General features: G+C 46.3%; 1 protein-coding gene across 2 annotated transcripts in view; it reads left to right on the forward strand.

Moving 5' to 3' along the window:
• The first annotated feature begins 5863 nt into the window (after positions 1 to 5863).
• Positions 5864 to 18626, forward strand: part of LOC144937089 (cysteine-rich motor neuron 1 protein-like) — a 79589-nt gene continuing 66826 nt past the window's right edge. The window contains exons 1-2 of one of the 2 annotated variants that reach the window (XM_078864340.1): positions 5864 to 5957; positions 7068 to 7526. In XM_078864340.1, coding sequence (XP_078720466.1) covers positions 5879 to 5957; positions 7068 to 7526 — 538 coding nt within the window. In that variant the 5' untranslated portion in view covers positions 5864 to 5878. Of the gene's footprint in view, positions 5958 to 6060; positions 6573 to 7067; positions 7527 to 18626 lie in introns of those variants that run through there. The other variant, XM_078864341.1, reaches the window with a different exon arrangement.

Below are 18626 nucleotides of genomic sequence, written 5' to 3' on the forward strand. Positions count from 1 at the left end.
AAGGGAATGTATTGCTCATTTTATATCGATATAATAAGCAGCTGCGCGTATGTTTCTAAGTATTAATCTTAAGGCTCATGTGGTATTTAGTTTATGTAAACGACGTTGGAATTCCATCGCTGTATGCGGTAGATGCGCTCCAAAACAACAAAACGTGTGCACAAATGGAAGCCGCACGAGACAGCTGTCACCTGGGTAACACGCACAGCACACACACTGGGTAACACGCACAGCACACACACACTGGGTAACACGTACAGCAGACACACACACACTGTGCTGATGTGGTACGTCCAACCGCATAGCTGCATCTGAGTGAATTCAAACTGCACATTTAGAAAATGTTGGGTAGAAATTGGCGAGCCGCATATTTTCGCGAAGTTGCACAAAACGAACGCGCGTAGAGCGAGGAAAATCCGTACGTTGCGATTCCATGTGATACATTGGCTGCTTATCCTTTCTACGATTTAGAATAGCCCAGCAAATGCTATGCCGTGTTTCAAACTCTTTAAATGTATAGGCATGTGGCATCTGGGAGCGTGAGCGTGTGAGTAGAGGTGTTGAAACGAGCTTTCTGCTGTATTGATTTAACTGCTGAGTGGTGAGGATTTGGTGAGCTGATTGGTGAGTGGTGAGTGGTGAGGATCAGGCGACTTGCTGACTGGTGAGGATCAGGCTGGGGAGTGGTGAATGTCTGACGATGGTCATGGTGAGCATCACGTGAGCAGGATGATGATGGGCTGCCCTCTAGAAATTTTTTTTAAAATAAAAAAATGAAGAACCGAACAGAACTCCAAAGGCAGCCCGCGTGCTAATCTGTAAAGTTGTTTCAGGTTGCCCCATACCTCTGTCTTGCCAACGTTGAGTCACTCCCTCTAAATGTGGCGATGACCTCTCTTCTCCTGTCAACAGAAAAATGTGCTGCATGCGACCAACAGGGGAATCTACCGAGAAATATACATATTAGGTGCGACATGTGCAACACTGTAGCACCACCGCTAAACGTTAACCAGTCCGGTTGATGCAATGCAAACTATGGGCCATATAGTAAACAACTGCAGTCTGCGTTCCTTCAACGGAGGAATAGCAAAACTGCACAAACTCTTCTCTGCTGAAGCCCCCTCGTCGTTGTTGCGAGCAGACCTCAACATTGGCGATTAGTTCCTAAACTTATTGCTGCCATACGCAAGAAAATAATCGACGCAATGCACACGCTTCATTGTTGTGCTGAAGAAACGGGAGTGATGTTGTTGTGTTTTTTACCAAATCCCTGAGCAATACGGAATTACATCATTCGTGCAATTGAATAATTGTGCCCACGCAAGTTTAATTCTCGGGAGCAATGCCAGAACACGTGTAAAACAACCTCGGGTTTGTAATTGGTAATGCGCATTTAATTGCATATCATTGTTGCCACTTTTTATACTTCGACAAATAAATCTTTGTTTATGGAATAGAAGACTGTATTTAGTGCCCGAATTTAGTGCCCGGTAGTGAATTGGGTTTAAACAAAAGCAGTTTACCCTGAGTGATGAATCTGCAGAGTAAACGTTATTTAATTTCTCCTTTGACTGTTTTATATTATGAGGCAGCGTTTAACATGTTAGCATATTAAGTATACTAGGGAGTGGTGGCGCATTGGTTAGCGCACTGTGCTACGGACACGACAAACCGAGTTAGATAATCGGTCACGGCTAACACGTTGCAAGTTACATCAATGGCTTAATGTCAGCCAGGTCTGTCTGGTATTGTGACCCAGAACGCTTTGTTTTTACACGCTTTTATTTAACTCACTCTGTTGTTGTTGTCGTATCCTCAAATCTTGTAACTCAATTTTAACCCACTTCCCAATGTGGTATCGACTGCAAACTTGGTATACTTATGTCATGCTGATGACAATACTATATTCTATAAAAAATAAATAAAACAAGTATTTTTAAACATTCATTTTTATATGTTATGTTTCGGCTTGGGTCTAATTGTCCAAGCTCATTTGACGTTGGCTGTAAATCACCACGGCCTCTTATGGCAAGCTTTGCGGCCACTTCCTGGAGTCGTGGAGTTCTGCCATCACGAGTAGGGTACATTTCATTACAGCGTGTTTAAAAAAAGGAGCATTTTTTAACATGACTTATTCACACCCAGCACACCACATCAGTATACCCCTCGGTGTGGCTGTGGCTGTGAGTCACGTGCCGACTCCTGGTCTGGCTCCCACTCCAGCCCTTCCCCCACCACCCCCGTCAGCGACCTGCACTGAGCAACGTGGCGAGGTATGGTCAAACAGCCCACGTGACATGGTGTGGGGAGCTGTCATCCAGCAGAGTGCAGTGACGAAGAGCTGTTTAAAACCCAATGTTGAAATAAAAATGTGGAATTCTATATATCTTATAGCGATGGCCATGATTCTAGATTTGAAGCTTTCGTGACTGCAAGGATTCATATTCGTAGGTTTTTTCGGTAAAGTCACGTAGGTAAAACATTAAAATTAATAAAAGTAAAATAAAATAAAAATCACGACGTTTCGGAGGCAACTTGATACAGCTGTCGTGGCTGTGACGGTTCCACCTGAAGACGGAGGCTTGTGTTGCCTCCGAAACGTCGTGATTTTTATTTTATTTTACTTTTATTAATTTTAATGTTTTACCTACGTGACTTTACCGAAACAACCTAAGAATATGATGGCCATGATATTGTAGATAAGGCAACTTATATTCCAATTGCGCTGTCAGCATCATGTCGTGAGAAAAAGTTAACTGCCGAAAATGTTTAGCTAGCAGTGCACCACTGTGTGAACGAGCGCGGTTCTGTAAGCTGTCACTGACATCATTGCAACAAACCTCTTGACCTATACTCGGGGCACACCTTGTGTATGCCCTGAAAACTGTTCTTTGCATGCCAAATAGTATATTTTCATTCTCCGAGCTAAAGAAAATAAGCCAAATTATTTTAAAAGACAAACGCAATTATACGGGGTTTTTTTGTGTGTGTCCGCTAATTAATTGGTGACCCCCCGTTTTGTAAAGCGCGGTTTGTTGCCTGCATTAACACTCAGGGTCTCATCAGTGCCGGCTCATTGCTCTGCCGACTCAGTGAGTTACCAGCCTACGATTAGCACGGTTGGCTACGTACGGTGCGAAAGAAGTTGAACACACATACATGCATACCGCCCACCTCGTCAGGTTGTTTAAAGCTGGACCAAAGCATCAGTGCAAGCGTTGGGGGGTAGGATGAGAGGGGAATGAAAAAAAACCCCAACCCAGCATAGAAATGTAGGCAATTGCTCACTGTACAATAATGTTATTTTATTTTCTTGCCAAGACCGCGTGTGCACACACCCTTGCAAAAAGCTTGTGCCTACAGACAACTCAAAGCAAAGGAAACAAAAAAAATATACTTAACATTTAAAAATACAGCAGCATTTCCTGTGGGATCGCGTTCGTGAAATTGAGTGTACTGTAGTGGAAAGATGCCCGATGGAGCATCCACCACAAGTCCTCCTGTCCCTGACTAAATATGGAGCCGTGCAAGCTTAACGAACTTGCTCTATTTATTATACAAATTAAAGAGGAATGTGCAGTTACTCTGCTCTCTTATAAATAGGGTGCACTTCCCCATTGAACCTCTCAAAAGCACACGCTCATGAGCAATTCCAAAACTGCACGCCCTGTTTCATATCGCTCCAAAGTCAACTTGATTAACTATGTAATTTTTGTAAAGTAAATTATGATGATAATATGCTGCCACTTGGTCAATCCACTGCTGGATGAAGGCTTCTCCGTAGTGGGTGGGTTGTTAGACGGTACTTGATGTTGTTCAGGATGGGTTGATGAACACGGAGTGCCAAAAACCGGTTCAGATACCATATGCCGCTGATATTAACTGTGGCCGCGAATCAAACTCAGGTCACGTGGTTCATGCCGCAGTATGTGAACCGCTGTGCTACTGCTCCACCCCAGGATAACATTAGGATTAAAACACGATTACAATGCCGTTGCTTTGCATGCATTATAATTAACGTGCGTTGCGAAATCATCTCACATTTAATGGGTCCCGATTTGTGCGGTAACTGCACTGCCCTGACCCCGGACAGCAATCTTCCTTGGAAACAGTCACACTTTAAATACGGCTCCTTCTTTTAGCTCAGTGGCGCGCAGGTTGCTGTGAGCAATTTTCCACTGACATTTAACCTCAACGTCTTCCCCCTCTGCGCTGCGGATAAACAAACAATTTTGACCGAGTTGCCCTGGAAAGAGACCCTGTGGCAGAAACTACTTGCAGACTCTACTGATCAAAGGGCCCGCATAGGCACGCAGATGTGAGCACCTTGTGTTAAGTGGCATGTGTGCAGGAAAGACGTATGTACGCGTGTTGGACTTCGTTCGCACCGTACATAGTCAACAGTGCTAATCGGCGGTGGACAATAAACTAAAGAAACCGACTTAACGGCATCAGAAAATCTACAGACCGATGCGCACATCCCCCTTCATGAATGGAAACTTAGAGACGCAAGCCACAGTAGTACGACTTGTGGCCATGCAACCCAAAATATGGACCACACAGTAAGGCCACTGTCGTCTGCGTTCCTTCAATGGAGAAGGAGGAACAGCAACACCACACGAACTCTAACGCCTGAAGCCCTCTCGTCGTGGCTAGCAGACCTCGGCATTGGCACTTAGCTTCTGAACATATCGCCAAGATGGGGCGGAGAGGATTTTTAAGCGTTGGGAGACAGTCTTTAGCGAATGTCCTGAACGATTGTGTATGAAATCACCTTGAATAAACGCAGACAGTTATTCTTCATTCCTGAACCAGGTGAGAACCTACGGGACCTGGAGATTCAAGGTCAGATAAAGTAATACCACAATTGAACACAACATTTCATGAAAATTTAAAGTTTAATAACGCGGTGCATGTTGAACTTATTTGGCATTGTGCGTGGCCAGCCGTGCGAATCGGAGATGCGGGGGTAAAGACAACAAACTAAACACAACACGTCCTGAACGATTGTCTACGAAATCGCCTTGAATAAAGGCTGACCAAATATACTTCATTAGTGTACCAGGTGACATCCTACCGAGTCGAGAAGTCTTTTTTCTTTCAAACAGGACCCGGGTTACAAGGTTCAGATACGGTAATAATACAATTGTAAGACATTTCATGAAATGTGAAAGTAAAATAACGTAACTTAGACAGAGGTTCACCAACAAAGTGAGTTAACACAGCCAGCAGAAATAAAATCAACGATCAGAAACGGTATCAGATAGACGATATGAAAAGATTACATAGAGCGTGAATCATCTCAGGGCGCGAGTTGGATTATTGCATCGCAACACCATGAGTGAAAGGCGACTACATTCCAGAGTCTTAATCCAGCAGCAGAATGATCATGGCTGCGGCTGCTGCTGCTGATGATGACACGGTGAATGCATCATGCCGTGTGTTGCAAATACGATGAAGGCCGAAGCATTGTCATGCGCGACAATGATTGTTTTGGTGTCCCACGGTAAGATGCGATGAGCGGTGTGGAGCCGAGACGCGCCACTGACGACTCCAGCGGCAGCGATGACCGGTCGCTTAAATACAAAGCGGGCTCAGGGGCTCTGCTGTAATGAAACCGTCTTACACGCACGTTTCGGCTGTAACTAGAGCAAACTAGAGCACGGGTAACTCCATCTCGGATGTTACAACGGCGACTGTTTGGAAACACGGCTGTCCATTTTCCCCTCCTTCTCTTTCTTCCTCCTGCTGCCGCTCCCCGCCTCCCCCCTCCCTCCCTCCTTCCCGTTCCGACCCCCCTCCTCCACCTCCCTCTCTCCGCTGCAGCAAGCCCGTCTCAAACCGTGCCCAATCAGAGGGGCAAGTCTGCACGCACTCCATGAAAGGCAGGGAGGGAGGGCGGGCGGGAGGAGCGGTGGGACAAGCGGGGAGTGAAGAGGCGAGGTTGGGCCACGAAAGTGAGCTTTGGGCTTGGCTGGCTGGGTGGGTGCTAACCGTGGGTGGGTGGGTGAGTGGGTGGGTGAGTGGGTGGGTGGGTGAGTGCATGTATGGGGTGGGTGGGTAGGTGGGCGGAATTATTCTAGGAGCGAGGAGGTGGTTACGCCTGTCAGAAAAAGTTAAGCGGCTTGAAGAGGAAGAGACGGAGGAGGTGGTAGGGTAGTTGTGGTCGTGGTGGTTAGAAGTCGCAAGTGGTTGTGGTAATGCGTGGTGGTTCATAGGGATAAAGGGTGGGTGGGGGGAAGGTTTGAAAACTTCCCAGACCTGCTTAGTCGGGTTCCTTGAAGCAGCGGCGGCGACCAAGTAAAAAAGCCAGGGCAGCCAGGGGCATTGCGTGCGCTGCTGCTGCTGCTGCCGCTCAGCTCGTCCGTGCGTGGCTTGCATGCAGAGCTCCGTAAACGTCGTCACCTCCTGCTCCTCCTTGCTCATCTGAGCCTCTCATCATCTCCTCCTCCTCCTTGCTGCAGCTGTTCGGCTCGGGGCGGGCGGGCGGGGGAGCTGAAAACACAGGCGACTTCATACACGAATTGATTTCGAAGCCCAGAAACAAAATCTAGGCGAGAAAAAAAAGAGTGGTGAGTTTTATCAGCCGAGAGCGCTGATACGCCTTTTCTGTACACATACGGTATTGAACCATTGCAGAATTAACGACGCTATTGTCGCTCATGTGACTTCTTTGGGGGCTTGCTTCGGCACGTGAAAGCTCTCTCGTCTTCACTGTCTATCTTTTGTCCTCTCTCCGTGCTCGGCACAACCAATATTGTCACTGCACGTGACACGCTATTCACTCTCGACACATCAATCTACGACTTCTATCGCCATTCTCCCTTCGCACCCTGTGTTTGACACACTCGAACGCACGCGCGCGCAGCACTGCACGTGCCACGTGCAGTCTCCCTTGATCCAGTACTGCCACTACACGTGACACGCTATTGTCTCGACTCGCCAACCTATTGTTTCTCTCCGCCCTATTGTCTCTCTCGCTTATCGCGCGTGGCACAACACCGCCGTGTCTGCGCGTGACGGCGACTCTTCGTCAGCCCGCTGCGATCTCTGCGCGCCACTTCCAGACGGGATTCCCATTCGCCGAGAAGCCGCCAAAGCACGAGCTTCGTGGAACGCCGCGAACTCTGCGGGCTTGAGCAACGAGAACCGAGGATCGAATACATCCTCCGCCAACCAAATGGCAACTCAATCGCGCAACCGGGCTGCCTCCCACTCATCCCTCTCGTCCTCCTCCTGGTACTGCTGCTGCTGCCTGCTGCAGCTGCTGCTGCTCGCGTCCGAGGGCCCGCGCAGCACGGCGGCGCTGACGTGCGTCTGCAACCGGGCGAGCTGCGTCGAGCCTCGAGGTTGCCGCGGCAGCGCCGTTCTCGACGTGTGCCGCTGCTGCCTCGTGTGCGCTCGGCAAGCCGGCGAGACGTGCGGCGGGACGTTCGCGCTGCACGGCACGTGCGACGGCGGGCTGCGCTGCGTGGCGCCCGCCACCCCGAGCGCCGTGTTCGGCTTCGAGCCGGGCTACTGCCAGGGTAGGGTGATACGACCTGCGCCACTCGCACCTGGCGAACACGACGTGACGACGATTCACAAACCTCCCCCCACACACACCAACCCCCCCCCTCCCCCCTGTGTCGCTTTTGACAGACTGTTGGGGCACACGGGTGGCCAGCACCACGCCCGGCCACCCCCTTGTCTCCCAGGTGCTGATTATTACACGACCATTCCACTCACACCTGGGGACACAAAGCCACAGATCCATACACAACCCTCTCCATCTCCCCTATAGCCTTTGACAGACATTTGGGGCACACAGGTGGGTGGCCAGCACCACGCGCGGCCACCCCCTTGTCTCCGAGCTGCTGATTATTGTTTAAATATGATGGCGCTTTGAGGGGCAGATATTGTGCCAGAAATGCACCACGTGTCTAAGCAAACATAACGTTGACTTGACCGATGTTTAGAGCACGGGACACGCACGCACACACACAATGCACACGCACACCACCTGTAGGCACTGTCTACAGGTGCTGATCACACCTGCATGCGAATCGACCCATCTTGGCACACCTTGACATGCAGCCTCTATGCACCTCCACGCACCGTGCACCTGGACAAAACTGCAGACGCAAATACGCACACAGACACACCTTTACACACCTGTGTGCACCACCACGTGCAATGCACTGACACACCCACTGACACACCTTTACACACATGTGTGCACCGATGCTTACACCTTTGCATGCACTCAATAACCTGTATGCACGCACATGGACATTACTCCACGCGTCAGGATTCACATGTGTGAATATACACCTGCCTAGAAGCACCTTCGGCACGCATGGCCTTATACGTCACTGCACATGCATGCAGCTGCTAGTGTACATTGCACACACATGGAAAGATCTCATACACATCTAAGCTCATGCACTGCCGTCGGTGCATCTACACATCTGAAGAAAACACATGCTCTTATTTGTTTGGAAATCCCCATACCATTCATCGTTGATTTATTTAGGGTTAGATCGTGGCGTGTATAATGTCAATGGTTTATGATAACTCTCACCCCCCCCCACGACAGAGCCAATCAAATCAAGCTGTCACGTGGGGCAATACACCATTTGATGTGGGTTTTCAGGTATTTTACAAGATTGTCAAAAAGTTTGACTACTTAATAAAATTAGCCACATATTGCTTGCTTTTCAACATTCCGGTTTGCTGAAAAACCAACTCATTGGGTACATTTGTCCACGTGACAACTTGATTTTATTGGCTCTGTCGAGTGGCAGAAAGTTATAGATGAAATAACTGACATTATACCGACACGATCCACCCCAAATGAACAAATTATGAATCATGATATTGGTTGTGAAAGCCTACGTATAAATGCAACATGTCAGGCACTTTGTCCCATTAACATACTGAAATACTCATGCGGATGTCATGCTACGCACATACTTTAGCATGTGCCTGCTAATTTAAGAATGTTGCAGGCCCTTGAAGAATGTAGCAGGGCCTTGGGTGGGTGTCAACGTTTGAACTTTGAAACCACAATCGCAATGTTCAAAGGCCCTGGCTTATCAGTGGTACCATCATATTGCTCACAATGTATTGCCTGGAGCCTGTATAGATTATCACGACGTTACAATTAGAAACTTAAGCACAGCAACCGTTCCTTTCAGACACCAGGAATGCTTCATCTTTATTGGCGTACTGTAAAATTGGCAGTTGTGGTTTGATTAAATAAATGGCTCATGGAGGTGACTGGATGGCCGGGTTGGCACCATTCAGGTCCTGGCATCTAATCCAGATATCAGCCACCCGTGATGAATTCAGATTCTCAAATGTAGCGAGTTGATGACCTGAGCCCAGTTACCAGTGGTCGCATGAAAAATCCATCATAAATGATAAATTGTCGCTTAATGTGGCGTATACGAACTCTGAGGTTAAATATTTTCAGTTTGAAGATGCCGAAATAAAATAGCTTGATAAGCAGTTCTGTTATGTCACCTACCCGGGGCTGTCCCCGAGCATGGAGTGATGCCGTGCTCGCTGCAGAGTTCTGAATGGAACTTCTATCGTGTCATGAGATTAGGCCAAGAGGAGAATTGTAACATCACTGGGAGAGAAAAAAGACTAAATATGATTTTACTCCTACATTTACTGTCCTTGTGTTTATTCAAGGCCAAAGTTTTCTCTGGTGGGGACTTCAAAGTTGGTTTATCTCATGCCAAGTCTATTACAAAAAAAACTGATGATGTGATGTTGTGTAGCATTATGGATAATAGACCAATACATGAAGATGCAGAACTGAAGGCGATTTACTTTTGTTGAATCCACGTTTTGTTTTGCTCTATCTTTTATTGGGGGAGGGTGTTTTTCAGTTTCGCCCAAATTGTGCCACCCACACACAAAACACTGTGGTAGCATTGTTCGTATTAACAATTCGTTGTGTTTGTTTTGAGCAACCTGATGCACCGATGTCGTTATCGAGCTTGGAACATCTTAAGTACAGAAGCGCCAACTCGTAGGTTTATTTCTTATCGTGGCTTAGACAAAAGTGCTGCCAAGTGTCCTTTGAGAGCAGTGGCAGTCTGAGCTGCTCTGGATTGCTGTCTGGGGGGCAGTGCTTGTCAACTGTGGTCTACGAAATGTGGGAACCCCCCGCGGTGTTTGTGAGTGCAAGCCAGAGCAGGTTAATTTTTACAAATGAGCGCAGTTCAAATCTGCACACCGTACCAGATACGCATTGCTCACTCCGCCTCCACTCGTGGCCTGAGAAACAGACAGACGCCACGACATGACTACATGGATCCAGATAAACTGGTAGTCGCTTATGCAATTCGAAAATCACATTTTCAGTTTACCAAGCATATCTATTAACGTACGTGATCTCGTGAGAACTGATATCATACTCATGAGACCAGTCTCATGAGTATATTCCCACTGCGCAAGTAGGAGACCATGAACTTACCATATTATGGGTCATTTGTGGAAGGTGATAGAGTAGTTGCTCTGTGGCTGGTGCATTATGCTAGGAACCAGGCAACACCCGAGTTTAATTCCTGCCCACGACTAACATCAGTGGATGTTGATATCTGCACCGGTCCTGGTTTGCCAACTCCATTTTCACCAATCCACAGTTACCAGTGTGGTGAAGTATGGTGAAGTATGGTGAAGTATGGTGAAACTACCACGATGACTGACACAGCGTGGGGAAGTCTCCATCCGGCAGTGGATGGGCAAAGGGCTATGAATGGTTATGATGATGATAATGATGATGCTTTGTGTGGCTGTTTATTTGTATTAGCCTAATGGGAGGTCATGCTAAGTAAGTGTGTATATACCTGCAGAAAACAGGTGGGAGAGTATGCGAGAGAGCAGTGAAGTGGAGTTGGTTTAAAATGTCACCGAACCTCACGAGATGTTCTAGACAGGGTGCACTTAATAAAACACAACAGTTTTCGCCAATAAACTATTCACCCGCATTTCTCAATATTTGAGCTCACAGCTTGTAAAACGATCAGGTAGTTGTTTGACAAATCCCAGTTGCAAAGCTAAAATGTTCCTTAAAGGGAATTCTTTAGCGCACTGAATGTACCTTTGGCCTAATTTCATGCACTTGGACTCTTTGGCAGCTAGGGGTTGTCAACTTTTTGAACCTGTCTTCAGATCCCCCCCCCCACATCAGTTGAGAAATTGGCTTGCAATGAATGCTACTGTGATTTTAATTAGAAGCACTGGGGATGCAGTTGTTTTCCATCATACTCAGACGTGTTCAGGATGGAGTGGTAGTGGTACACACATTGCACCGTGACCATCTGACATTGTGTGTCTTGGCCACGGTCAACATCACTGGCGAATGATTTCTGAGCTGGTCCTGGGCAATCCCCTTCACACCAACCTCTGCACTCACCAGTCTGGTGAATTTTGGCTGAGCAAATCCCCATTGGCTGACACCGTTTGTGGATACCATCATCCGGCAGTGGATTTACAATGGGCTGTGAATTGTAATTATTTTTATTTCTATATTCAGTTTAACACTGTGTTGGTAGGAATGATAAATATGGTATAATACAATCGAAAATAACTTAAATCTAATTTGTTGGGGATAGAATGAGAGGCAAAAACTTACTGTTGGCCACAAGCTCTGAGCGCAAATTCCAGACAACATTACAATTCACTGCCAGTTCTGATTTAATCCACATTCTTTAGGGCCCGGAATACCATGTCCCACAAAGGTTGCTGATGCAGTTTAAATCGCCAATGGTTTCCAAAGTTAAAATACGTTTACCAAAGTGCTTCCAATGAGAACGGTGGCACCTGAATACACGAATAATAATAATAAAACGTACAAACATTAAGGGGCTGCCATGGCATCGCTACAAAAGCATCATTGTCAGCCATGGTCTATCCCCTACTTGATGTCGACATTCACAAGCCATAGTCATCTCTTATAGTATCGATCCAGCTCCTACACAGCAGATAATGTAATCGCAAACTGAAACAAAAAATCTGATGTAGTTGGTTGACATTTCAGGTAGTAGCCCTTCTTTAGATGGCCATTAGAGTGCAGAGATATATTGACTTAGATTTCGAGATCATACTTAACACCATGGTCCCCAGTTTATCAGTCAACTCTACATCTCTAAATCAGTTGCACATCTACAGTGCCTGAAATGCCACCCTATTAATAAGTGCTGAGGTTTTTTTTTTGGAATCGTAAATTGTTAAATAAATACGTGAGGGGGAATGCTGAGCTCAGCGGTAAGTATGCTGCTTTTTAAACTCAACTAAACTATATATTTTTTATTTTGGCAGGTAAGGCCCACTGATCTATATATCTCTTTTTTAGAAGCGAGCTGGCCACAAATGGCATCCGAACTGAGTGCCTTATCATGTGGGAATGTATAGCATACATACCAATATGCTAAATACATGTTTCTAAATGTTGAGGGAAAAACCTGAGGACCCGGAGAAAAATCCACGCAACCACGGGGAGAACACTCAAACTACAAATATACAGCAGGCGTCAGGGTCGAGATCGAACCCACAACCTCTTGTATACCAGGAGAGGTAGTTAACATATCCTAGCCAACCCAGTGCCCTGGATACCTGAGTGTGTTTCCCGTCCATGGCTAACTGGGGAGAGTGATAGATGAGACGGTCCTGGGACCCCCTCTTAGACACAGACATTTGATTTGAGCTGGAAGAACCCGATGAGCTATGAAGCTCTTTGTCACAGTGTATCCAGCCTGAAGCTGGGGCCGGCAATGGAATTTACACAGGTAGATACATTAGACAATCACAACTTCACCAGCCCATGCTGACCAGCATGGTGAAGTATGGTCCAGCAATTCCTGTGACTGACAGCATGGGGGAGGCCATATGATCGAGCCGTGGATTGACAAGGGCTGGATATTTTCTACACAATGGACGACTTAAGGAACATATTTGACATGGGGCAAGTCACACGCAATTTTGAGAAATGCAAAATATTCTATGGACAAAATATTACTATTATTGTCTGCCCATCCCTATTCTCACTTTGTGTATTCATCTCATAGCACATTGCGGTCAAACTTACCCCGGAATATTTAACAATGAAGCAGCGGTTTGCGTTTGCGCACTTTTTTTTATATCCTGCCCTCCACAATGGCAACGCTTCATCGTCGTTTCACTCCCCACGTAAGGTAACCCATCCCAGTGGGGAGGACATATTTTGGTTTGAAGTTAAGACTTCTAAGAATCCCACAACTGATACACGGCCGTCGAGGTGCATCAACTGCGAGTGCCCTTGCCGTTGAAAAGTCCTGGCAGGCGTCCAGATTCCCACTTTCCCTGAGTGATGCTGGGCCGCTGATGTGAAGTTACACTATTTCCAAGCCAGAACGTTAATTTCCTGGGAAGATGATGCTCTCCCGCAGCCAGTTTCCAATTACATGCGCTCACATATATACATTAAACCCGGCTGAAATAAATGTAAAATTTGCAACAATTAATTTCAAGCGTCACATTGGTGTTGCTAATACATTAATCAAACTCATAACGCTTGTATATGCTTTTTTATCTTTCTTGTGCTTAATGTGTTTTAACAGTTAATTAATTGATTAATGCTGCAATAGGTTGGTCTATGATGATCTGAATTGGGTGACAAGTGTTCACAGCACTCAAATGGTGTCATCGGAAGTATGGAAACGTCACTGTCGGTAACTTCACAAATGCTCTATGATACTTCTGATGGAGTGTAATAGCTGTTAAAAGAGGCCTTTCAACAACATGCTTGTAATTGAAAAGTGGTAATATTTTCATGACCTAGTCATCATCATCAGTCACTGGAGGAATGCTCTCACAAGCCATCTCTCACAATCATGCAACGTGACATTTGTAATATTTGAAATTTTCATTACCACGTGGCAGACATTGATGGACATTACGAAAATTACTTTCTTTTGCTAAACAATGTACACTACTAAGAATCAAACTATGAAAATCATCGAGAATATGCTTGTTAAGTATTGTATGAGAAATCCCCCATATTCCTCCCAGCGTTGCTGCACTTCGCAAGATGTCTAACTTCACACAATAATTGGCGTATGGCTTACATCACGAGGGCGGCAAGTACGCAGGCAGGTAATGGGCCAGTGAGTTCACGGGTGGCGAGGCGGCACAGGGAGAAGGAACACTGGGGGGGAGTGGGGAGTGGGGAGTGTGGAGGTCACGCTGTTTGCTTGTGCTTGACCGCTTGCAGGAGGCACCGACGTTTGTGAGCAGCGTGCGTGCCGCCCTATTGCACCAAACGCTGGCTTTGCTCCCAAATTCTTGGCATGCTTTCAACAGACCCCCACCCCCACCTCTATCCCATTCTGCCCCCCCTCCTCCTCCTCCTCACATTCTTCTTTCCCTCCCTGAGTGGTGTTTCGGCAGCGAACCACATCCCGTAGCCCGGGAGAGCCTTTCCCGCAGCTGAGGCCTGGACAGGCAAGCGCCGACCGCATTCTCGCTCCGCCTGTCTTTGCACCGTGGCTGTTTTGAGCCGCGCTAACAATGCAGTTGGCAGTGTTCGGCTTTCCACTCTCGAAATGGAATTGGCAGTTTTTTTGTTGTTTTAAAAATAGATGCGCAATCATTTGAACCACGAAATTTCCCATCGCACGTGGTAAAGCGGTTAGTTTGCAGCGTTCACGATTTCAAGGTGTCTGTAACTGACCTACATATGTCAGAGTTTCACAGTGCTGACTCTTTTTTTCCCTGTGCGTTTAGCCCAATTTCTAACGCACGCGTAAAATGAAACCCACTTTTCACACCTAATACATGAAGACAAATTGTGACTGATGTAAATTCGAATGTCACAGATGGGCTAGTAGGCTTAAATTTTGCACAAATGTGCCCAAGCCTACACTCCATACGTCATCTTTCATTTGAAATCCCACGTCAGTCCACTCTCCACGTGCTGTGGTTCATGTGGGGATGTTTCACCACGCCGTGTCGAGCAACACGAGTTGGCCAACGGACCAGTTGAGATATCACTCTCGTGGATGTGATTTGGCCAGAATCAAACTCAGGTTGCTGAGTTCAAAGGACAGTATGCAAACCACCTTTGCCACTGATTCACTGCAAGTCTATGATTATATAATTTTAAGAATCTCAAAACCTAAATGTTTCGATGATTTTTTTGCCAGCGCAAAAAGGCTGTGGATTGGTTTAACTCGTAGATCGGGGTCATCTTGAAATTCCATTTTGCTTCAAGTCTTCTGTTGAACACCAACAGGTGTATTTACTCCCCCCATCATCAGTGAACCAAGTAAGTTGCCTCCCATAGGGTATGGGGCTAACGCCGCTAGAAATGAGGCAAAGCCTCCCATCGGTTACGACTTGGGATATGGACCGAGTCTTACTTCCTTTGTACATCAGTGCCATGTAATTATGAATCACCATCCTCCAAACTCGGGTTTAATTACTCACGGAATATGTTCCAGGTCATTGGCAGATTGGAGGTGGCATGTGACTTAATAGCCACAGCCACGGCGAGAGGTCTCCTGGATGTGGTGTGTCAGGTACAGAAATATTTTCTGGGTTGCTGACTTTGACAGAGCTGGCTGAAATTAATCCGTGCTCCAAATTATTTATTTGAATTAACAAAGATGAAATATACATCGTGTTCTTTGCTGTAGTAACATTGAAGATATGTCATGCGCCTTTTGCACGTTTAGTAATGTAGATAGTTATTTATAACCAGGTAAATAATATATATAATTTGTATTATTAACAATGCAACGAGACTAGCAGTCTTATTTTAAATGGAGATCTGGGTTTATAAATTTATGGGGCAGATAATTTGCAAAGTTTCTGTGATGTGCACCTACATAAGCTGCCATGTTGAGACTTCAGGAAGCAAAGGGCTTAATGAATAACGCCAGCTAATGCTAGATGAAAAAAACAAAAACTAAAGAAAATAATTAAATAATAATTGCCATGTGGCTGTGTGTGTTATTCAAGGAGAATAAATCAGCTGTTTCGCACCAAAGCTGGATTATATTCGTAAAAAAATGTTCTCAAACAGGCGACCCTTTGCTGCACTGCAAAATGCACTGGGTCAAAGAGGTAGTCACAGTACAGAGGGAGGAATGAGAACCAGTAGCGTGGATTTCAGGGCATTAACGTGTGATTTCTTTGGGAGCTAAACTTCCATATGTTGAAACTTCTCGCCTACTTTAAGACGACCTGATGCATAATACTGCACACTGTTAGTGTCTTGAGAGTTGGCAGGCAAATAGTTACATTTTAGTTTCCAATAAAAAAAACATATAGTATTACAACATTCTTGAAACAAGTATTTTTGGCTAATCGCAGTTAACTTTTCAGATGAGCCATTTAAATACAGACACACAGTATACGATCCTACTGTATATGTATTTTAGTGGCATTCTAGCTACTTGGGGTGTGATAATGCATTCATTCAATAAAACGTTATGATACAAAAAAGACCAACGCAAGACTTGAATAACCAACGGAAGACGTTGGTGAATCGGTGCCTTTTACACGGCTACTAGCCGAATGTATTCACCGTAGTCAATGTATTCCCATCACCCCACGTTATGTATTTACTGGAGCGAGTCACCACTGGGTGTGCCCCGCATTCTTTATACCGCGAGCATAATGCAATGTGATCAGGCGGATTCGACTTTCTCGCCACCTGATGATAACAATTGAAAGAATAGGAATAATTGTCAGCCCCTTTTGTAATTTCCGCTGCTGATAGAAGGCCTTCCCATGCCATGTCGGGCAAGGACGTTGTTTAATCAGACTTCTGCAGCGTGGCTGAAGTATGATGAAACTTCCTTTTCCATTGATGTCAGCCACAGCCGAGAATCGTAACTCGGTTAGTAAACGTCGCACAATGCAACCGCTTCCTGCATATATTACAGCATATACATTTAAAATACATACGGACAGGGGGTAGCTTTAAACGGATTAAAAGATACAACAAAACTATGATTGGCAATCAAAATATAAATATATTACTCACATTGCATCAGAATTGCCGAAGGCAGCTATCGGTTCTGTCGCACAGAATAACCGGCCAAGACATTTTCTTTCGTAGCAGGCGAAATGGAGGGATTCCAACACGAGTGGTGAGTCATCTGACCGGTTTTCGTGTGAGTCTGGATGTGGTTTCGCTTTGGTGAGGCTTCATTGGATTACACTACGTAAAAATTTTTGTTCCTGGGTACTAAGTGTTATATATTTTTCATTGCTTGTGCCTAAAAAGTATAGAAAATGGATATGATTCCCCACAAACTTTGCTTTTGTGACCAGGACTTTATGTGAACAAAAGACACAAATGCACACGTTTACTCATTGAAAATAGGTACATTTCAAAATATCACTGTCCTGGTCACAAAAGCAACGTTTGTGGGGAATAATAACCATTTTCTGTACTTTTGAGGCATAAGCAATTAGTAAATAAGACTACCCAGGCACAATTATGTTGTTGTCACACAGTGTTATCAGTCAAACGAAGACCGATTCAGCTGTACAGAGAGTGGGCAGAGTGAGAGGAGTGGGCAGAAAGGCTCCATTTAACTCGGGGGTGACCCTACACCCTGTACACTTTGACACACACACACTTTACGCAGAAGACACTTCCCTGTTTTCGTTGTCAGCTTGTAACTTCCCACTGCTGGCCAAAGGCCTCCCCAATTCTCTTCCCTTTCTTCCTTTCCTGAGTTTCCCCCATCACTATTCAGTGGTCTTGCATCTCATTGATTTTGTCTCGCTACCATCTCTTCCGCTATCTTATTCTGCTTTCTTTTGCCTTCTGTGGGTACATTATTGTCCCTCTCTGTCCATGGATCAAGGCAACAAAAATAGATGGAAAGTCAGAGAGAAAAATAGGTGCCCTCGGTATCGTCTTCCCTGCACCCATCCCTAATCAGACATTGGCCCTCACCCTGCCAAACACAACAGTGGGCCTTTTCACATGAGCGATATTTTTGTCGACTCAGGTGTGCCAACACGAGTTATGTCCACCCAAAGGCCGTGTCGACATAACGAGTCGCATTAAGTTGTTTTCTCCCGTGAGTCGGTGGAGATTGCTATTTATTTTTCGCGTCAAATTAACTGTGTCGACACGAGTTCAATCGACGAGTGCACGTGAAAAGCTTCGCCTGTGCCTTGTGGGGGTCGCTAGCCCCCGAGATCCCTCCCTCGATCATACTAACGGCCGGACTAACATCATCAATCGCCCCCCCGCTGCTAAGCGAACCGCCGCTAGGCTCCTCACCCAGGGTGTGGGAGCCGTCACCCGAGGGTTCCCCTCCACCGCGGGTCCGCGTAGCAGGCATGGATAACCACGCACGCGCACACCCACACACAGCTCTGCACGGCACTCACCCGACCCTGACCACTCACGTTAGGATCGCGCACCTGTGTTACACACGTCGTGAACGTGCGCGCACACACGCATACAGCTCCACACGCGATACCCACTCCTGCGCCGCTCTGCGCCGCGCTGGCCGCCCACGTTACGATCGCGCACCTTGGGCACGCCGATTACGCACGCCGAGAGCTTACGCAAGTAACGAGCGCACGCAAGCGGGGCACACGCCGACACGACGACTCGTCCC

Source organism: Lampetra fluviatilis, chromosome 18 (assembly GCF_964198595.1).
Source record: "Lampetra fluviatilis chromosome 18, kcLamFluv1.1, whole genome shotgun sequence".
Classification (NCBI taxonomy): Eukaryota; Metazoa; Chordata; class Hyperoartia; order Petromyzontiformes; family Petromyzontidae; genus Lampetra; species Lampetra fluviatilis.